Source organism: Lissotriton vulgaris, chromosome 2_1, assembly GCF_964263255.1.
Source record: "Lissotriton vulgaris chromosome 2_1, aLisVul1.2, whole genome shotgun sequence".
NCBI lineage: Eukaryota > Metazoa > Chordata > Amphibia > Caudata > Salamandridae > Lissotriton > Lissotriton vulgaris.
The window spans coordinates 147,060,532-147,083,873 of record NC_141687.1 but is presented as its reverse complement, the minus strand read 5'-3'; the positions used below and the strand labels follow the sequence as shown (position 1 = coordinate 147,083,873).

The 23,342-nt window shown below is 44.2% G+C and overlaps 1 protein-coding gene across 1 annotated transcript in view; it reads right to left on the bottom strand.

The window, feature by feature from the left end:
* Positions 1–10,823: 10,823 nt before the first annotated feature.
* Positions 10,824–23,342, bottom strand: part of CASTOR2 (cytosolic arginine sensor for mTORC1 subunit 2) — a 321,588-nt gene continuing 309,069 nt past the window's right edge. The window contains exon 9 of the mRNA XM_086954590.1: positions 10,824–15,049. Coding sequence (XP_086810716.1) covers positions 14,984–15,049 — 66 coding nt within the window. The 3' untranslated portion in view covers positions 10,824–14,983. The remainder of the gene's footprint in view (positions 15,050–23,342) is intronic.

The following is a 23,342-nucleotide window of genomic DNA, read 5'->3' as shown; positions in this document are numbered from 1 at the left end:
GAGGCGCAGTAAGTACTCTACGTCAGCATATCGCTGCAAGTCAAACAAAGCCGCTGCTTCGAACAGCCCTAAACACACACCCCCGTCCTCCAAGGCATCACATGAGTTCAGGGCAGCTGCATGTTTGTTTCTGTTAACAAGCACTTCAGTCCTCGACAACCATAAAGGCAATGTACTGTAAAGTACTAAGGTGCAAGGGAACGAACGATCATGTGAGAGTTTGGGATAGAAGATTCCCAGACCTGCCACACGGTGGCGATGTTGTCAAGACATTGGAGATGAGAATGCGGAGCTGGAGGACGGATACAGGAAAATGCTCTCCCTCCCCCTGCGAAAGTAGTTATGGGGCACACAGCACTCTCCCTTCATCAAAAGTGAAGTGTCCACTCTACGAGGCGAAGTGACAGCACTTAACACCCTCCACGAAACCACAGAATTGCTCTATGATTAGGACAGTGACCCTCCATGATGTTACAAGCTAGTGTTGAGAGTGAGACCAGCTTTCATAGGATTTGGAATTCACCTTGTGCTCACACTGAGCATCTGACTCTTCAGTGGAAGAAACCACCTGCTGCTTTATGCAAGGACTCATTGCCACAAGAGCTTGTGACCTGCATGTGCACTTAACGTCTTTGGGTCACCTGCCCACTGCTACCTGGACGGTCTCATCACCACAAGTACTTGTGACCTGCATGCACACTTAACGTCTTTGGACCACCTTCCCACTGCTGACCAATGGACTCCTCGCCACAAGTACTTGTGACCTGCATGTGCACTAACGTCTTTGGGCCACCTTCCCACTGCTAACCGATGGACTCCTCGCTACAAGTACTTGTGACCTGCATGCGCACTTAACGTCTTTGGACCACCTTCCCACTGCTGACCAATGGACTCCTCGCCACAAGTACTTGTGACCTGCATGCGCACTTAACGTCTTTGGATCACCTTCCCACTGCTAACCGATGGACTCCTCGCTACAAGTACTTGTGACCTGCATGCGCACTTAACGTCTTTGGACCACCTTCCCACTGCTAACCGATGGACTCCACGCTACAAGTACTTGTGACCTGCATGTGCACTAACGTCTTTGGACCACCTTCCCACTGCTGCATGCAAGGACTCATCATCACAAGTGCTTGTGACCAGCATGCGCACGCACTTAACATCTTTGGACCAGCCTCCCACTGGTACCTGCAATGTCTCACCACCACAAGTACTTGTGACCTGCATGTGCACTTAATGTCTTTGGACCACCTTCCCACTGCTGACCAATGGACTCCTCGCCACAAGTACTTGTGACCTGCATGCGCACTTAACGTCTTTGGATCACCTTCCCACTGCTAACCGATGGACTCCTCGCTACAAGTACTTGTGACCTGCATGCGCACTTAACGTCTTTGGACCACCTTCCCACTGCTAACCGATGGACTCCACGCTACAAGTACTTGTGACCTGCATGTGCACTAACGTCTTTGGACCACCTTCCCACTGCTGCATGCAAGGACTCATCATCACAAGTGCTTGTGACCAGCATGCGCACGCACTTAACATCTTTGGACCAGCCTCCCACTGGTACCTGCAATGTCTCACCACCACAAGTACTTGTGACCTGCATGTGCACTTAATGTCTTTGGACCACCTTCCCACTGCTGACCAATGGACTCCTCGCCACAAGTACTTGTGACCTGCATGCGCACTTAACGTCTTTGGATCACCTTCCCACTGCTAACCGATGGACTCCTCGCTACACGTACTTGTGACCTGCATGCACACTTAACGTCTTTGGACCACCTTCCCACTGCTAACCGATGGACTCCACGCTACAAGTACTTGTGACCTGCATGTGCACTAACGTCTTTGGACCACCTTCCCACTGCTGCATGCAAGGACTCATCATCACAAGTGCTTGTGACCAGCATGCGCACGCACTTAACATCTTTGGACCAGCCTCCCACTGGTACCTGCAATGTCTCACCACCACAAGTACTTGTGACCTGCATGTGCACTTAATGTCTTTGGACCACCTTCCCACTGCTGACCAATGGACTCCTCGCCACAAGTACTTGTGACCTGCATGTGCACTAACGTCTTTGGACCACCTTCCCACTGCTGCATGCAAGGACTCATCATCACAAGTGCTTGTGACCAGCATGCGCACGCACTTAACATCTTTGGACCAGCCTCCCACTGGTACCTGCAATGTCTCACCACCACAAGTACTTGTGACCTGCATGTGCACTTAATGTCTTTGGACCACCTTCCCACTGCTAACCGATGGACTCCTCGCCACAAGTACTTGTGACCTGCATGTGCACTAACGTCTTTGGACCACCTTCCCACTGCTGACCAATGGACTTCTCGCCACAAGTACTTGTGACATGCATGTATGCTTGACAGCCTTGATCCATTCTCACACTGCTACCTGCACGGTCTCATTGCTACACGTGCTTGTGACCCGCATGCACACTTGACGTCTTTGGACCAGGCCAAACCCAGCAACTCATGTGACGGCCAGTTAAGACTCAGTCATTTAGAACACTGCAGACCATCTGAAAACCATTCCTTATGCCGGCCTAATGTCCCCATATGCTTTGCGCAGTGTGCTAGTGTGCACCTTCACAGTCTTTTTTAAATACACACTTAGAAGACATTTTCGTAGTGGACAGGGACTTTCTGAGAGGGTTTGGGATATTATAAGGGAAGGACTTAACAATCAGCCACCAAAACTAAATTATGCCAGGCTGCCGGGTCCAGTGCCCGTGCACAAATATTTTAGGAGTTATTACTTATGCAATTAACTACTGTTAACTTCCCTACCTACAAATATGGTTCAAGGCGAGGGTGCATCATAATCTGAAAAGGCCACTAACAGTTGTTAACGCCTGATGGTGTATGAGCCATGGAATCTATGTCCCTAATCTGACCCAACATGGAAAGACAAGCAGGCCCCACTATCCCCGTCTTCAAGGCCTGCTTCCCAATCTCACAGGCAAATACCAGTAGTTAAAAGCAGCATTCTGAATGGCTGAGCCAATCACAGTTTTCATTACAGGTTGATACTTTACATTCTAAAGGCTCATTAAGTCTGGAGAGTTTAAGGTCCAAACTGTAATACAGTGCAAACACAGCATATGTCATGGCGACAATTCAAAAGTCGTATTCTCTAAGGGTCTCTTTCAACAAGTTCTAAAAGGAACTTTCTAGATCCTTGGCACACCATATGTTTGTAGGTCTGCAAGAAACTTACAATTGAGACTGAACTCGGTGTGCACAGAACATTAGATATGTAGAGCATTCCGATTATTGTATTTAGTGCGTTATTTGTATGTACGGAGTGCTGGTGATTGTGTCCTGACAATTCATGTTTTTTTTATTATATTGTACTGTTTGAGAATATTTTGTGTATAAAATTATCCAAGTTTCTAAGGGGCCCCAAGTGATGCGTGACACTTTGATCCAGACCAATTATGCAGAAAGCTGCTAGGTCAGAAAAAAAACAGGATTGTCCAAAGGTGCGCGTCATAACACGAGCCCACGTGGTGCCACTAAATCTGGCTATTGCTAAAGATACCTAGAGCTGTATCCACCATGACAGACAATCAGACAACAAGTTTGTCGTGCCAAAGGGGCTGGTGGGGAATACTAGGACAAACCGGTCCTGCGGACTGGGGCCAATCGGGCCTTTACCACCAGGTGCAGTTCACGCTTCTTAAAGATGAACTAAGGAAGCTCAGGGTTCGGATAATAATGCTTTTAGGGGGAAGGGTGAGGGGGGAAATAAACAGCAACGCTTGAACTGAGGGGTTCAATGGTTCTTTGATAATCCAACCCTTGAAGAGCCCCCTCAATAACCATGAACCCATTTAAAGAAGCGCAGCACGCAGGCCTACTGCGCGCACACGATACGCTGGCCCTGTCACAGCATGAAGCGCATCCCGGAATCAGACACACCGCAGGCCGAGGCAACGAAGAATGAATATCAGAGTTGAGGGCACCGGGGAAGCCCCCTTAACAATAAGAATTAAAAAAAAGCACAAGTACAAGAATGGCACTTCGAGCTCCTGTTAAAAAAAAAAAACACTGAAAAAGCGAGGTGTGGCGCAGAGGCCAAAAAAATAATCGAAACTGCAGGCCGCTCCCAATACATCAGAACATGGGTGTTGTGCTGCTCTGCTACAAAACCATAACGCAGCAAGGAGAAACCATAGAGCGGAAAGGACCGCTCCGAATACATCAGAACATGGGCGTTGTGCTGCTCTGGTACAAAACAATAGAGCAGCAAGAAGAGACCATAGAGCGGAAAGGAGAAACCATAGAGCGGTAAGGAGAAACCATAGAGCGGAAGAAGTAGAGCGACACAAAAATAATCTGACAGAAGGGAGAGAGGGAAACTCGCGCATGCGCAATTCACGGTGGGACAGATGCCGGCGCAAAGCAAGCGATAGTTTTCGGTTTCAAATTAACAGATATACCGCACACTAAACATTGTGGGGTTCAGCTGGAACGGTTGCCAGATATTTCATAAAGTTATTTATATTTACAGTGCTATATTTGATTTGGGAACATTTTCTGAGGATGTCCAACACACAGGGAAGAACTCGTGATAAAGGTAGGGGAAATACATTTCCTGACTATGGGATGCTTTTTTTTTTTCGAATAAGTGTCTCTGTTTGCATGTGGAAATATTGCAAAATCCATCATAATGGAGCTGAACTGTTCAGCACTTTGCTGTTAACACATCTGGGGCTCTATCGAGAGTACTGCTATGGCCACAACTGTTATTCTAGTTGAATTCCTGACATGGTAATAACATAGTAACACCATGTGGTCCAGATTTTCTAAAAATCTTGCAGTGATGCTTTGCACAAATGAGGAAAGATTATGCAGCACCAAATCTACAAAACTTTTGGAGATCGATAACTTCTTCAGCTGCACTCACACAAAAAATGTCTGTTTAGCATTACACAAAGGAGCAGATTTATCAAAGGTTTGCACCACGCCAAGTCACACAAATCAGCGCAGTCTTGATAACGTACTCATTTTCCCACAAAACTTTTATTGCACTTTAAAAATGATTAAAGTAGTGAAAATAGAGTTTTGCACGTATTTATGTGAATGAGGCCGCCCAAGGGTGCTTATTTGGACATTCCAATTCTACCACTATGGTTTTTGACGTAAAGCCAGACTTGCTTTAAAACTAACACCGGCTTGACACAGGCGCACAGCACAGTCAGTAAGTGTTTTAATTCTTCAGACATTTCCCTCATTGCATGTATGCTGCAATGTACAACACACATTCAACGTGTTAACACATTGTCAGGGCGTAGGGGTGTGCACTGTGGTGGCACTAGGCAGCCTCATTTTGCGACAGCGTTGAGGAAGAGAGCATCAATTTAGAAAATATGGCCCTGTGTTACGCTATTTAAAAATAAATCTGCCTCCAAGTATTGCCCCCAGGATGCAGAGGGAAGGCAGTAATGTCCTGCATGGAAGTGACTTCGAGATACACCCTCAGTACAAATTCCTACTCAATGATAAACAGCAAAGTGTAAGTCATGTAAAATGTGCACTTTTGCATAAACTACCCATCACACTTGGGAGTATCAAGCAATGTTCTGCTTGCACCTGGTTTCATTTGGTGTTACCATTTAATGCAAAACAAGATCACACTATTTTAGTTAATCGACTTTGTGTCCAATCTTAGGGCTGTTTTATCTGGATCCTCTCCAGTAGGCCTACATTAGCATAGGATTGGTCTAGTGCAACACAAAACATGTGTGGTACTGTGGTCAATCAGAAGTGGACAAATATAATTAGAGCCCTCATTATAAGCTGTGCTACTTTACCCCGACCAATAACAGATTGAAATTCTACATCTTGCAATTCCAAATGCCTCTGGTCCAATTCTAAGCGTCTCTGTGCCTGGAGTTATTGGGTCCACAAACACCAGACTGGAGACAAAGAAGCAGTGATGCAGCGGCAGGGCCTGCAGCTAGCAGCATTGCCCGGCTCCTGTTGAATCTCTGCAGCAGTCCAAAGGGAGCAGACAGTGCTCCCACTGACCAGGCACAAACCTTGCCTGCAGCCCTCCCAAACTGACCCTCCATCTGATACTTTCTGCCTGTCAAAGGTTTTCTGCCCAAAATTGGGGGGAAAGACACAGTATCTCTGGGTACACATGATTATTCCCTATTTCGGAAAGAAAAGCTGTAATCACAGGAATTTGGTGTGAGAATCCCAGCTGGAATAGAAGATTCTGGCCCCTACTACTATATTCCGCCATACTCGTAAATGAAGGGTTAGGTTCAAATACATCGATGTGATGCAGTGGTCCAAAAACTAGATGAGATTAGCAAAACTACATTGCCAAAAAGAAAATTAGCAATCCCGGTGTGCATGAACTCTTGCTAAACCAGAATTTACAAAGCCCTAAAAAACAACAACAAAGAAAACCATATTGCTGACCCGTATCAATTACCAAACACAACTTAGAAATCTTGCAGAATTCTCAAAGCTTCCCTTAGTCTTGCTCAAATTAAATAAGTTATGAACAATCCCATGTTAAAACTTCTTGAAACAGTTCGGCAATGACATTCTTGAGGTCGGGATTAGCCGGGAAGGGCAAGCAATTGATTGTGTCAATGGAGATGAGCAGACTTTCTCCACTGTAGGCTTTGTGTTTCTTAAAGGTGAACATTAAAGGATCTAAATTTTAATGTTCATAATCCGCATGTGGTGCTAGCACAGCTTTCTATCTCTACTAAAGATTTAAGATGAGACGACAGACTACGTCATGAGTCGCAACACACCTTGGCCCAACTCCCAGGGGAAGGACATGATGGCAGGAAAGGAGGTCAGTAAGTGGCAATGGAATATATTAGAACAGTAACAATCCTACCAACATTTAAAGCACCTTTGAAATGAGAATGAGGGGGAAAAAGCCCCCTTGACCCAATACTTCCAGATTCATATTGAACTGCAGTATCCCAGGCAAGGAGCAGACATTTGAAATCATGATATAGAAATGTATAAACCAAGATAAAATCTGTGTGGGTCTCATTTACAACAAAATGGCGCAGCACGGCGCCGCAAGCTATTTTCCTGCGCCGAGCTGCATAATTTTAAAAGCACAGAGATGCGTCATATTTACGACAATATGACGCATCCATGTGTTTTTCCTTGAGCTGGTGCTCAATTGGCTGCCATGCGCCAACGCAGGCACGCTTGCACCATGGTGTGAGGGGGCCTGTGTTGTGGGGATGTTAGATTTTGTGCAAGAAGGGACATCTTCCTGCACAAAAACAATCATTGATGGCCTTTCCCTCTTTTTATGCATTCTGCAGAATGCAGCACACATAGAAAGAGGGAAAACGAGGAGAAATAAAAGTATTTTCCCTCGTTGCACCTCCGTATGCCAACCCTGGGGAGGCGTAGGATTCCGCCATATTCCCAGGTTTATGAAATGCTGTAAGTCAGGAAATGCAGCAGAATCCATGGGTGTTGCGTGAGAATACCTACAGCAACACCCGTGGCACGCCCCTTTCACGCAAAGTGATGCGTGAAAAGGACCCGTATTTACAAGGCTATGAAAAAAAGCCTATCAGAGTAGCTTTGCGAGGCCTTCTAAATATGGGCCAGTACACTGCACAGCCTGCGCGTAAAAAAAAAAGTGACGCGCAGGCGACGCAGATGCTTGTAAATAAGCCCCTGCGTTCTTATTTATTTTGATGAGGAAAAATCATTTCCAAGCCCATCTGTTTTTGATCATTCGGAGTTGGTTAACTAGATTTTGGTTTGACAAGCGCGGTACCTTATTTTGCATCTGAAAAGTTAGATCTTACGCTTGAAATTAGGATGAGTGTGATATAGGGGCGCATATTTAATCTTTGAGATTGTCGAAATGCCCTGTATCATAGTTTCATGACACTTGTAAGCCCACATTAAGTACATCTTAGGCGAACCCCTGTAGGTGGTTCACATGCACAGATCCAATCAATGATTTTATCAATCCGGATCGATTTATGAGCCCATTTTATATTCAATGTGTAAATATTGGTAGAGAACTCCAGCACTATTAATAGCCAGTTCTGGCACTTGATCCACACAAGCTGGTGCTATGTGAAGGCGATCACCTGTGCCTCTGCCATTGCAAGCTTTGAGACAGTGGAGGGGGGTTTGCTTGTTGAAATCCCTTTTGTAGGTTGTTGCTCACAAACAAATACAACACCAACTAAGTGGCAGTAGAAGAAACGCCTGTTGGGGCACTTGGAAATGCTAAACATTTCACAATGAATTTGTTTAACAGAAGACATTTTTGAGTGTGTTCCCTCTACGAGTTTCCGCATATTGTTTTCCCACTTTTTTCTCCCCTGGGCATAGCTCCTTGCATTTGTAGTTGAGCTGCTCAGCTTCCTACACAGCACACATCCCCTTTAATTGGGAATGCATTCCTAGGACTATATAGTGGTGGGTGAGGGGATAAGTTCTTTTAAGCATCGAAGTCAAAGAACTGATCGTCTTAAACTGTACGCAAGAAGGTTGACAAGTAATACAAACGAGCTCGGGCTGTCCTTGTAGCTGCAACAAAGAGTCTCAAATATACTGCTGGGTGGACTTTCCTTCTGCCGCTCTGCGAAGTTCAGTGCAGAAATACAGATGTTCTGAATGGATCCATTGTTTGTGGGTGGGGAGATAGGGAGAACCTTACAAGAAAAATTAAGCTTGTTGCTGTGGAAAATTACTACCAAACTGAAACGTCAACTCCCCAAAAAAAGAAGGTAGCTACCACTTTCTCCGAAAAAAAAATCTCATGAATTGGGGATTGACTTTCCAGGGTCCTATGGTGTAAGTTAAGGACAAATGAAATACAACAAAAGTGTTCAAAGTGACAGAGCCCTGACACTGGTCTGTAGAAGCGTGGTCGCATAACCAGATTTTCTGATTGTAGTAGGGAATATCGAAAGCAGAAAGGTAAAATTTCACCAGAATATTGAGGGGCAAAATATCAAATAAGTAAGTGCACAGAGGGTGATATGCATTTATTAATCTTAACTCTACATTTACATACCTTGAGGGAGTATATATAACCACCAAAGAACGTATATGTGGAGTTAGCTATAAAAACTCTATACAAACTTACCTTTCGACACTTTGTTCCTTAATAGGCTGGTTATATATATTGGGATATTCTGCCTTTGATGTTCCCGACCCATACCAGATTTGCTTTGCTGATCAGAACCTAAAAGCATCTTTTGACATAAAGACATCTATCCCTTGACCTACACTTTGCCAAGCTGATATTTCTCTTCTGTTGACATTTCTGTCCATATTTAGAAGGTGTTACATAGCCTACTTCAGCTTCTTAATCCCAGTCTTTCTGCACCGGTGGCACATTCATGGTATCCGAAAAAAACAGAGAGATGCGCACCCACAAAATGTGGCCAGGTTACCGCAAAACCAGTAAAAATCACAGCAAAACATTCAGCAAATTTTGGGGGTTTCATCCCGAGCACCCACAACGGGCCTACAAAACCTATTTTATTCATCTGACAAAGGTAAGACCAAATGTTTCGAAAGCAAATAGCCACCTCGCATACAGGGTTTTCTTAGAGAAGGATTACCACCCGCTCAAACAGACCAATACACCTTCACACTGGGCGGTAAAATTCCAATTCAAAGTGATTACAAACAGCAATCTCTTTCCACCAAGACAGGCAGCAAATTGCCCATAACCTTTAAGTACTCAAGTGAAATGTCGGACTGAAGTGTCTTGGTTTGGGTAAAAGATGTTGTTCGATGACACCCAAAGGGGAGAGCCCTTCATGATCGCCACCACGAGTGTGGCTGGAGCCGTCAGCCCTTTCCATTAATTGAACACACCATTAGCCCCTGATGCAGGCAGTCCAGATGCGAGCCGCTTTTGCACTGTCATTGCGTGGTACCTATTACAGAATTGGCATGTGCCAGAACAGTGGGTGTATTTGCATGTGAGCATCCGCATATGATTATATGGGGATGCTCACATGCAAATACAACTAAGAGCCTCTGCAAGAGCTCGCCTACCATTGGAGAATGAGAGCTATGTATTGTTTGGTGTAGGTGTGCATATCACTGGGTGGTATGAACCAACTGAATTCATAACGAGGAGCATTGGTGGTTTAATATTTCAGCTAACAGGCAAGAATATTGCTCTCCAAAAACAAAAATTCTTGACCCTAGCAAAACAGAAACAAAAACCCATATCAACCAATGGTGTCATAAGTTACTCTGTGGTGATTAGATCAATGTGTTCCCTACAACCCAGCATCAAGGGGACCACCTCTCCCACAGGTGAGACTGAACTTACACAGCATACTATTTTCAATGATACCAACCATGGTGCAGCGAAAAGCAAACCTATAAGTGAAGAAGAAAAGAGCAATGGAAGAGAGTAAGAAAGCCAGTACAAATGGACTACTTTAGGCCACTTAAAGCCAATGACGGCACTGCCAGCACACAGGCTTTTGATATGAAGAGTATTATTGTGGGTTCAGAAACCCAATGCCTGCCATATGCCACTTTCAATCCCTGAAAGGGAGTTTGCCTTCTGGTTTACAGGAACTGGGATCATTAAACAAGTTTTGCATGCATTAATATAAAATATCTCAACCTGGTTGACGTGTTTTGTCTGTTTTATCACAAAAGTGATGGCACGTCTAATATGGGATAAAAGGCGCAAACACAACGTCTCGGTACATGATCCATCTGAACAACTCAATAAAACTGTGGACAAAATTCTGTGTTTTCCTAAAAGCGACAAACCGAGCAACAAAAAGAACATTCACTTTTGTACAATTGATAGGTGGTGTTTTATTAGAAAACTCCTTTACTACTGGAGATGAATTTGCACGAATCAGTCATTTCAAATAGTACCCAAGGCTGAGGGACTACGTTTGTTAGCCCCTTAATTTGTGCATTATTTTCACTAGCAATTGATTTCTCAATACGGGGTTGTAGCACTGAGTACTGATCACTGGTGCGGACACAGGAGACCAAGCACTGATATAATAGAAAAATGAAACAATTTTATCCCTCCCCCAGAAAAAAATAAACCTTAAATCTCAAATACATGACCTTCTTCTAGGAATTTGTTTACAAACTATATCATTTTTTTCCAAAATGTATACCCGTGTCCCGTTAACAATAAACAATTCCTTGCTGCACTGTAGTCTACCAATTGCAACATCCACACCCCGGCAGAACTTTACTGCAAGCAGCTTCTGTGAAAGGGCTGGTTTAGGGCTTTCAAGAGTGTACGAAATGAAGACTTGTCATGCTTGTGAGTATATGTAGGATCAATACAGTAAGGTCTAAGTTGCCATGGGCCAGTGACTTGCCAGTTACAATAGCATGCCAAAGACTAGGGATCTTATTTCGAGTTTATTAGACAGGATATTCCGTCACGACATTGGCAGATGTCCCGGCCGCAGTATTAGGAGTGCATTACAGCCTATGGGACTTGTAATAGCCATGTTTTGACAGTATCCAGTTCTCCAAAATATAAATAAGGCCTTTAATCATTTACAGGCTTGACATACCCTTGTGGCTCTCAAAACACTGATTTTTTCCAAGGTTGAGTGTTTAGGCTAATGGATTATCTGACTTTTGGAAGGACTGGGATTGGACAGAAATCAGGGGTATCAAGAAGACTTCGGAAAATCGTAGACTGGGAGGATCTCATGTGCACGAACTATGTAACTTTATTGCATTATATTGTATGAGGGTAAGGCATAGGACACACGCAGAGAACTACCATAGTGAACTTCGAGCAGAACACAAAGTAGCTCTACATGGGTAGTCAATGAGATTAGCACAGAGGGTGTGCGCATCAACGTTTAAATGTCTGCTAAGAGCGAAACAGGTGTCATTACTTTTGACCAAGGCCCCTCCCTCAGAAAGAAACAAGGGAGTTTGCAACCTGGGTTTAGTTAATGAATTTGCTTGGTCTGAGAGTATTATTAATATGCAATTTGACCTAGAGGCCGTAGTGTTAATAACGGATTAGACTCACGCATTGTACTATTTTTGCAATTAATGCCTCAGTTGGCTCAAACTATATCCTTTGCCTTAGGCCAACTTGGCACAAACACACACACACACACACACACATTGTATGCATTAACGTGCATACACATGAACAGAATATATAAGCTGCATATATACAGCACATGTATAACACATGCATGTATATGTCGACAGTATATATATGTATATACAAACACTACAGAATTTAATGTAAACAATACACAGACACATCACAAAATCTACAAGTTGAAATTGTCCGAAATTCAATAAAACAGGAGCACAACAATGTCTATATTTCACTACACTACATAAACTAGCTTGTTATTTCTATGAAAAGAAAGCCTTGTAGATAGAGAGAGAGAGAGAGGGAGAAATGGCTAAAGAGGGAGAGGGCAAGGTAGGGGAAGAGAGAGAAGGCGAGAGGTCAACAGCATTAAGACCTTTCTGAAAGCAGATGAGCATTTACATTTTGGTTATGTATATTTTGTGCAAAGTTAATAAAGTTTAAAAAAATACATAGGTCTTTAAAAGTAAATGCGGGCTTCAAAAAATATAAGGGAGCCGGTAATTCCACAACTCCGAAGCAATCTCAAAATGATAATGACCACGAGAAAGGCTCCGCCAGGTCATAACTGAGAGTACCGTCCAATCATCCAGCGGAAGAAGCTCATGCAAAGAGGAGACTCCTCATTACTGTATGACGAATAGTGCAATTCTTCACTCTTTCTTCTGAGCCGTCTCACTCCCTTACAATCAGAATCGCTGCCTAGAAAAATGCAAACCTTTCAATAGATATCAGCTTCAGCCTGAAGTGTCCTGCCCACGCAGTGAAGCAAAACCGACTCTTCAGGCATATCCGATATCAGACACACACAGCAGTCACTTATGCCAAAGTCACAACTTTAGGTGGGGTTTTTAAGACAAAAGGTAAAGGTTGGCTCCAAAGTTCATAACGTAGCTCAGTCCCTCACTTTGGTTCAGCATTTTAATCTCACTTTACGAACCTTCTTTACTTGGGTCGGTCTGGGGGATGACATTATAACCAACTTAACGTGTCAAAGTAGACACGCCTAAAAGAATATTTTACCAACTGGGTCAAAACTGCAACTCAGCCCAAATCTACATTAGTGCATAGGTATAGTGTTCTAGCACCTTTTAGGTGCTGAAGGTCATCTGCTCGATTCAAGGAACCACCATCCTGAATAGTGCAGACCTCATGCAAAACAACGCCATGAGAAGAAAGCCGCGTGCAATCGTTTGCAAGTGCTGAGGACCGCACTTGGTCTAACAGATGACAACACTCAAAACCGAAATAACAACTAAACGCATGCTGATCTTCATTGTCATATTAACAGGAGACGGTGGCCGATAGTGTGAAATTGAAAGGATAGGAGTCGGGGGGGGGGGGAGGGATAAATTAAATGTATTGTATCACCGGGGATAGGAATCTTTTCATAACTCAGTGGAAAGATCACCCAATATTCCAAAGAAATGGCTCAGACTTCCATTGTGCTTTGCAGTCAGACGCAAGAATTTTAGGCAATTCACAGCTTTTTGTTTCAGAAATATTCCTTCAGGACATTCTTTATTGCACTTGAAAACTTTAGCTTTGTTCCTTCTAAAAGGCGAAGGTATATTTTTTGTCAGACTCGCATGCGCTGTTGCGTGCCACAGCACCATAAACGCAAAATGGAAGTCTGTACTTAGAAGACGAAGGTTGGGAACTCGTGTTGGAAAGTAGAAAGCTGGGAGGGATAAGACAGAAACCAGTTGTCAGTGTGTATTGCTGCCCAAAGGTATAATGAGTCAGTAACCATGGAGGTGTTTGATATTTAGCCCAATCACTGTACAATGCAATCCAAAAGATAAAGAGGCAGATTACTGTGGTAGAGCTAGTAAATGGAGTGCTTGTTCTTTGGGTTACACAAGACTTTTGATTCAACAACTGAGTTGGTGAAAACAATAACTTGCATAATACCTACTAGATGCAGAGAGAGAGGGACCCAACAAATGTCTCAACCGAAACCGTAGAGACCGCGGAACCCCGCTCTGGCACTACACTCCTGTGCATAGCTGTGTACCCATCAGATGCACAGGCCGCTTAGATTCAAGGCCAACCCATGATGAGCACGGACAAGTGCACAAGCGGGAGCGGTGCTTGTATACAAGGTCCTGGATTGCCCCACATGGTCATTTCCTAATCAAAGAGGACAAAGGTTGGGGGAGGAAAAGAGGAAGCAGGTTCAAGGTGCAAGAAACTATACATTACTGCTCAAAACCCCTCCTTTGCTCGTGGCCCTACTGCCTGCCCCATTGAATAGAAAGAGGAAAGCAGCAGCCTCTTGTAGCGTAGACAATCCCCTGCCTTATGACTCAATGCACGGTCTCATGAAAGGAGAAATTTGGTGACAACGTTAAGTCCTTCTACTTAAAACCAACAATTTGTTAGGATCTTTTTTCAGTACGATGTCAGTAAGAGATCTAATACAGTGCAATATTAACTTGATATTTCTTTCGTATACTCTTCACTACGAAGCAAACATCACCTTCCACCCAAACCTCCTCCCTCCGAATTCATGGCTTTTCTGAAGCGCCCACAAAGCTATAACGCATAGATACTTCGCATAGAAACTAGTGACCGTTCGCTTGAGTCCTGCGTCTTGGGGATGCACCACACCATGTCTGTAGTCAACATATTCCAGACCAAGAGAGCAGGAAGGTTACAGTTTTGTTTTAGAATCTATCATAAGCAAACCTTCATGTTAAAAAAATTGAAAATAAATTGTTTTTTTTTTATATGCTCATCTCTTCGGCAACCTCTCTCTTTAAATGGCACCGCTCTGAATTCAGCTTCTTCAGAAATACTGTGCGGATAATGGAGGAGACCTGGCATGGTCCTCGCGACGCTCCGTGCTGAGCTCTAATGCTTCTCGGATTGGCTGACTTGCAGAGCGTTGATGACGCCATTGATGTTTTCCTCTGGTACCTGTAGACACCAAGCAGATTATAAGACACATATGAGATGGGCAGAGGAAAGGTCTGACTGAGCACATAGGAGTTATGGGTCACAATACTTTTATGTATTTAATTATTTTTTTCAATCACTAGCTTGTGACAGAAAGGCCACTTCGTAGTGGTGACAATACAGTGTACATCAAGTTGTTAAGTTGATCCAACCCCTTCCCAAGGGAGGCCAAGCCTCCCAGGGCCTCCTAAGGCTATTTGAGATCCAGGAGTTAGAGATCAGAAGTGGAACATTTGCACTCTCGGTGTGAGTACAGAGGCAAACGCAGGCATTCTATTCAAGATACAATGAAATGGAGGAAAGCCAACCCGGAAGATTACCCATCCTCTGAGGATGGCATTTACAACCATAAGTACTGCATCCTCACTTATATGGCTTGGCCTTTTAGAGTACTGGTCGGACCATTAGAAACTGCCCCAGCACACCAAGGGTTTCTAGGACCAGTACAATATTCATTTTTCCCCAATTAGCTCTCCCCTGAATACAAGTCAAGTTTTACTTAAGGGAAAGCGGTTATTTGATTTATTTTTCCTTTACACTAATTAGAAAACTACTAGTCTCTCTCTAAAACGTAGTTGTCTTTTGCCAACTTCAAAGGAAAAATAAAAGACTACTAAATACCCCAGATTGTCGAGGCTTCATGCCTCCATCACTCAACAAAAAGAAGATTGGTTTCTCTGGCCCGCTCTGCCATGGAAGGCTTTGCACCTGGTGATGGATGGGTAGAGCCCTGGATGGTGCATGAAGTAGGGAAGCATAAGGTAGGGACAGGAAACACTTATTAAAGTTGATAGAGTAATCAGAAGAAAGGAATAGAAAGAGACAAGGTGGGCCACAGGGACATCAAAAAAGGTAACGAAGTGTGGAGATAAGCTATCGGGTGAGTGCTAGAAAGCCTTCGTGGGAGGTGTCAAGATATGCAAAAAAAAAGAATATTTACTTACCTGTAATGTTCAGCTTACTACTGTTTGTACTTACTAACTACTGTTAGTGGTTTGAGCGAAAATACTTTTAAAAGTTTGGAAGAAAAATATGTTGCTATCGACAGATTTGGGCTGTAAAGAGACCCTTCTAATGAGGGCAGCAATGTGGTATAGCTGCTCACAGGGCGGACGGCTTGGAACTAGCATCATAGAAGTAGTGTTGCCACTCGCTTGCAAAACAGCAAACGCAGATCAACCTAGAAAGTATTCATGACGATGGCGGTGGGAAACAAACCCAGTTGACGGAATAGAATGGCCTGACTTTCTTGGCAGTCAACCCACCCCCAAATCGGAAGTCAAAAGTCTGCCCTTTTGGCTCAACAAGAAGCTTTCAATGGCAACTCAAGCCACAAAGTTGGCAGCAACTTGCTTCGGCACGCTTAGGACCTTGAGAAAGCTGCTTGGATGGCCACCGGAGGATAGTACTACCGGGCCTAATCATTCCAAGACGTTTACCAGAACTCCTTATACCTGGGTAGGTCCAAATCGGTCATAAAAAGACTCCAGGTCATTCAGAACGCCGCAACATGCGTATTGTTGAAAATATTCAAACGACACTCTGCAAATGAAGCCCTGGGCAGCCTGCACTAGCTGCCCGTGCTTGAAAGGATTCACTTCAAGGCACTATGCATGGCCCACAGAGAAATGCATGAAAAGAACCCAAATTGATCCAAAGACTACTTACTCTTTACAACCCCGCCAGAATACTGCGGTCCACCAGCCAGCAACTGTTTGTAGCACCTAGGATCATAAAAACCAGCAATGGAGGACGTGCCTTTGCTTTGCTGGGATCCAAGTTCTGGAGCACCCTCTCACAGGACACAATGCAAATTAAGTCAGAACCTATATTTAGGAAACAGCTCTTTCTTCCCTATTGAGATCAATACTGACACTGTACCATTTGCTGTTCCAGCGCTGGGAGGCCCTTCTGGGTAGCCATGCGCTCTAGAAATTCCCATGGATAGAATAGAATTAACAGCTTGCCTTTTGATCACAAGCAGTATCACCGTGACTCATTTAGTGGCACCTACATGCGTAGGATTGGGAGGTGCCACCTCCAAATAACATGACAGCGATGAAGGTGGCATGCCTTTAGAGGCGATAGGCATTATGATTAGTTGGCACTGGCCTCAAACACACACACTGTCATATTGATGCCCTCTGGCTCAATATTGGCCCTAAATATTTAGGCCCATATTTATATTTTTTCATGCAGCACAACGCCGCAAGCCGCCTTGCGGCGTGCAATGTGTGAAAAGTAAAGGGTAGAAATGCATCGTATTTAACATTATATGGTGCATTCCTGTCCATTTCTAGCACTGGCGCTCTTCTGGCAGCCTAGTGCCAATGCAGGCTCCTTCGCCTCATTGTGCAAGGGTGCCGGCATTGTAGGCAGGATTGTTTTTATGCAGGAAGGGACAACTTCCTGCAGAGGTATTTTCCTCTTTCTATGTGTGCTGTGGATGTATGACGGTACAACGCGTACCGTTTCAACGCGTGCCTTTACAACGCGTCTTTAACAAAGCAAAATAAACATGCAAGAGAGAAAGTCCAACTGTGTATCATGGCTAACTTCTACCAAACAAATGGAAGTCACACATCACAGAAGGCTGAGATTGCCAATCTAAATGCTAATGATGTACATGTTTTGGTAACTTGATATATAATAAAGAGAGGTGAGCAAAATTCTAACCAAGTCGCAGAGACTTTCTGCTACATGGAAAGAAAGTGATATAGGACACAGTATTGTCTGATTTAAATAAAAGACTACATTCTATTTCCTCTCCTGGCACTTTTCTTGTATTTAAAACCAGAAAAAGTGATGGGTGGAAAGCTCCACAAGTCTCCGCCCCTCACAATCACTCGATGACACATTAAAGTCCATCGATTATTATTGCCTACAGTGTCACTCCACATGAAGAGCAAACTTAGCGTTCTTGATCCTGCTCCAATATGAATAATCCAGCGTAAACTGTCGGCGACGTCACCTCAGAATGAGAACACAAGCAGCCCCAGTCTGGCCTTAGCCTTTTTAGGTTTCATTAATGAGGGGCAGCTTGGATCTTATGGCAGAGAGAGACTGGGACTCACTTCTGTGAGTAGCCATTGCATTTATGGAATCGCACAAAAATCAATAAAAGGTGATGGGTAGAAGGATTGTAAAAGTCTCATGGGTTGAATGATTGGAAAGTCTCATGCAGTAATAATCATTCTTGTCGCTAAATGTTTGTTTGGATATTGCACTAACACAACTTGGTAGCAAAAATATGCAAATTAGTCTTGGTCCTTTTCCAATAGAAACAGACGAGTCTCAATTACTAGGCCAAATTAATTTCGAATTGGAACGCAAGCAACCACAGACCTGTTCCTATATTTTTTGGGTTTGATCAGTAAGGTGCCACTTGGATAGTATGGGACAGCGTGCATTGAACCCGTGTCTAGGCATGCCGGTTGTACTTAGGGAGTCACATCAAAACAATAGCAGGTGGTGAGTGGAATGTTTGCAAAAGTCTCAGCTACTAACAATCGCTCGGGCCTCTGCTCATCTCAGCTCGTTTTTCTAATTGCAGGTGTTAGGTTTGTGGAGGAAGGCTGCACGAATACAAATATGCCCTCCAGAATTTATTGTTACTCAGAGTAGGAGAAAAATGTATGCTGCTCAAAAGAGGGACTTACAGGTCCATGGCCTGGAGCAGTGAGAAATGTGTGTTACCAGGCCACGCCATCCTGGTACAAAAGCAGGAGTTTTATTTTTCGAAAAGTAAAAACTGATTGCACCAACACCTTTGTAGTATTCTCCTATGGTGTGGGGGCCCTTTTTTTTAATTTTTACTTTCCCTCACTGCCAGGAAATTCCTGGCAGTGAGGAACAGAAAAAAAATAAGCCATCTGACTGCCCACTCTAAATTGGGTGGACGGTCAGATGGCCTACCTCTGACAGCCTGTACTCTCACGGGCCGTAGGAGGAACATTTATGCTGCCAGAGTAAATTTTACTCCATTGTCATAAACCTAGCATTCTGCCAAATTCAAAATTGGGCGGGCGGACCAAAAGTTTGGCGGGTAGGGTACTCAGTCTCTGTTGTAATGAAATACACGGTCTTCCCAAATCTAGGCCAAATTCTAAATCCTAAGTTTCAAAAGGGTTAATCTTTTAAAAACCTAGTCCTGTTTAACAGGTAAAACACTGTGGTGTGCTCTCACATTCTTAACTTACCTATAGTACAGAATGCCTTCCAGTCTCTTACATCCGCCAAGGCTCTGAGAGTCTCTGCATCTTCAGCCATCTGTCTCAGCTGAATCCTATCTGCAGTGTTCTCTGATCATTTTTTTACCTTCTTAGCATATGTACTAAAAATGTTCCTTCCATCTCACAGCATATGCACAACATGTGTCTGTAGTAATCTCAAGCTCTTTCTGACAATCACTTCTGCTACCATGTACCTTATTGCGATATGAGCCACGTTTAATGCTCTTTATTATGCCATTTGTGATCATTGATCCTTCTTGCCATATTTTACACACCCATCTTTATATGGTCTTGATAGATGTTGCACAATTGCTCTAACCTCGAGAGTTCCTTAATTATACCATGTCAAAAGAGCAGTTGAGTTGCACTTGATCCCGATGATGCATAATGTGGTGGGCTTTTGTGTTCCAATTTCCTTTCAGTTCACAATGAAATGCATCAATGTTAAGCAACCGCTTCGGGGACTAACATATATTAAAGGTTACAGGGTGCTCTTGCCAGTGCTTAATAAACAAGCATTGGAAATGCAATAGGTCTCGCATTAGAAAAGTTGGAGCTATTGGTTTTGTAAATGACAATTTTTTTTAATGTGTTGGTCTTGAAAATAGCCAAATTAATAGCTTTGTCATTTACAATGCCAATACTTTAAACTTTTTCAAATGTAACACCTATAGCATTTGTAAAGCAACATGTTTTGTATGTACGTGACTTAGATGTATTCATCTAATAAAAGAACGAGTCTGTTCAAATTCAGCTATGTACTTGCTATAACGAGTAAAATAATGGGTGTAAAGAAATAGGGGCATTGCCGCTCAAATTACAGTTGGTGCAGAGACCCTGGTAAATGCATGAACAAAATGCAATAGTTCTCACATTTTAACAAGCGAATCCGTCGAATTTCTGTTTTAGTGCAAGAGAAGTGCTGGAAAAAAGATCAGGGGAACACACAACATGCTGTTATGGTTAATTTTGCAGGTTTGCATCCAGCCTGTTGGTAGGTCGCTGTGCAAATCCATGCAAAATTGATTGTTTCAGTTAAAATCAACGCTGGATGTTTGAAGGACACGATCTGTTCTAACAGGTAAGTTTCATGCTGACTTCTCCATGGGTGGGGATTTGTTGCATTACTTGTGACTATGTTTAAAGTATTGCATTGTCCCGGCCTGTGGAGGAAAGGTGGGCTTGTCGTCGGGCTTCAGTCAATCTGGCCCCATGTATGTTTTGCTGTTGTCGGGTGGATCACGAAGCAATTTAGCTTATTTTAAAAGGCGAAAATTGCACGGTATCCATCTGTAAACCGCATGACCATCACTGACATGTATTTGTCAGTAGTCGTAAATAGTGAAAGCCATGTGATAATGTTTTGCCTATATTGTGTACCAATTGCCTTGCCTGATTAAATAAATACAGTTTAAACGTTTTTGGAGTAGGGCAGACTCGTATTGAGCATACATTAACACTGCTGCATAAAAGCTCAACAAATCTGATTAAACTTTTTACTCGCGTTGTAAATTAATTGGCCTTTTGAATGGATATGGACACTGGAAGTCGATGTCAACTGCCTTGTTGCTCTTGAGGGAAGTAACATACGTGAATGGTTTTATTACATAACTGTGTATTTGTTTGTTTGCCAGTAATATCCTCTTAACAACGCCCCCTTCCCAATACTACTTGTGTCTTGTTGGCGTGCTGTGCTCTCAACTCTAGAGTGTGGTAGACTAGTGAGCACTTGAGATGTCGCTGCTGCTTGTTGTAGATCCCTAGCCGTAAAGTAATGGGTTACAAGTTTTTTGGGCGAAATACATTAACTTTATATGAGGGAGGAGTGTTTGATAGGCTGTGGCAGCACTTCTGTTTACTGCACACATGGCCCGTAACATCCCGGAACCTCAGAATCCTGAATGAAGTTGGTTAGGAAACACATAGTAGCCAATGCATGTCCTGACGCTGGATGCCTAGGCGCTGTGCAAATTAACGTGTTAAGTGGATCGAACCATATGCTCTTTTCCTATAACTCCTACAAATTGTTGACTAAGCGAATTATCTGCCGAGACCACCTGTCCGGCGTATTGCCAGCCTTAATTCAAATTTGATGTAAAGTGGCCTTTATGTATCATACGAGCTTGTTTATAAAATCGCCAGATTTTAAAGACCTTATTTCGGACAGTCTGAGAAGGGGGGGGGAGGAGAAATGCGACACGGCGGGCAGGGGAGGGGGCGGAGCGGGTAAAAAAAAAAACAAGACGGAGGGAAGGCAGAGAAGGGGAGGGGGGAGGAGAAATGCGACACGGCGGGCAGGGGAGGGGGCGGAGCGGGGAGAGGGTGTGAAAGCAGCAGGGGCCTGGAGTGCGGTTGAGGGAACAGACGGCGATTCGAAATGCTACACGGCAGGCAGGGGAGGGGGCGGAGCGGGGGTGTGGGAGGAGTGCGCCTGAGGGAAAAGACATGCAAGGCAGGCGGCTGGGGGCATGTGCACGCGCTTTTAAGCTCAATGCGCATGCGCATTGAGCTTGAATTTCACGGGCACTGCAAGGAATCGCCACGATTCCTTGCAAGTTGGTTAAAGTCTGTTTAAGCCCCCATAGTCTCGCAAGCTCGATGCGCATGCGCATCGACAGGCGAGACCTAAAAAAAAAATAATAAGTACCAGGGCTCTCATCAGGAGGCCACTGTAGCTCGCCCCTGCCGTGCTGCCAGTGGTAGTAACAAGACAACTACTGACCATTGTTCTGTCGAGGTAAGTAAACTCAGGATAACCGAATAGCCTGTTCGACTACCTGGTCACACCAGGCATCTTTTATTCATTCTGCAAACCCCATCCCCAATCATTAAATACAAAACACCTGGGTATAAATACAAAGGCGATTCACCACCACCCCTCCGGGTTACGGGAAGGGACATGACCACATCACACTCCTCCACAACCCACAAAGAAAATATAAAACAAACAAACAAACAAAATGAAAACACCCCACCAAATACAAACCCCAATAATAAAACACGACAAACGAATCCTGGGTCCACCTTAATAGGTTACATAGTTCTTTAGTCTAGAAGACCTGGCAGGGCATGGCCGTAGCTGGTAGCTCTCAACACCCCCTTGCTGGGAACCGGACTCAGGCCCCTGAGACTCATCAGGCAGAGGCAGCGGATCACACTCCAGTGCCACACAAGGAGGCATTGCAGAGGAAGAGACACCACACCGTCCAGGCACCATATGACCCCCACCAGGGGGGGCCACCTCCATCCAGCATCTGAGCAGAAGACGTTCCGCCACCACCCAGATCCACACCATCCATGGACTCTTCATCAGAAACCAGAGTACCAGTATCCGGTGCCATACTGTCCTCCACCCGAGCACCATCAGGAGCCCAGTAATCTTTAAAGAAAGACACATTTCGAGAAATGCTCACTCCATATCTCACCGCAGTGATTTTAGTCCCATGAACAGTCTGAACAATCTATGGCTCAGGCTCAAAAGGCATTCTAAACTTCCCTTTCAGATGCCGATTCCGCACCATCACAGCGTCCCCCACTGTAAAAGAACCGGTTCTTGCCCCGCGCCTGAAAGAAACCATATCATTCTTCAGCTTCCGTTTTCGTAGCTCATCTGCTACAAAGGCATGTTTGACAGACACCTCCTCCATCTGAGGGATAAAGTCACCCATCGGCCTATTCATACACAAAGACATCGGACTGACCTTTGTAGTGGAATGAGGAGTCATCCTGTATTTCCGTAAGAAAGCATACAGAGCACAGTCCAAATCCTGGCGGTCAGCCGCAGCAATTCGAATAGCTTTATTAAGAGTACGCATAAAACGCTCAGCCTCCCAGTTGGCCTCAGGCCATAAAGGGGTGATCTTCCTGTGACGAACACCTCTAGAATGCAAATAGGTCTTTCATGCATCATCGCAAGATTAGGTAACCGCATAGCCACACAAATGCAGACCTCGCAGGCTGTTTAAGTTTACAGGCCACCATGATAGGGTACACCCACAGAGTTGGGCCAATCACCCGTTCAA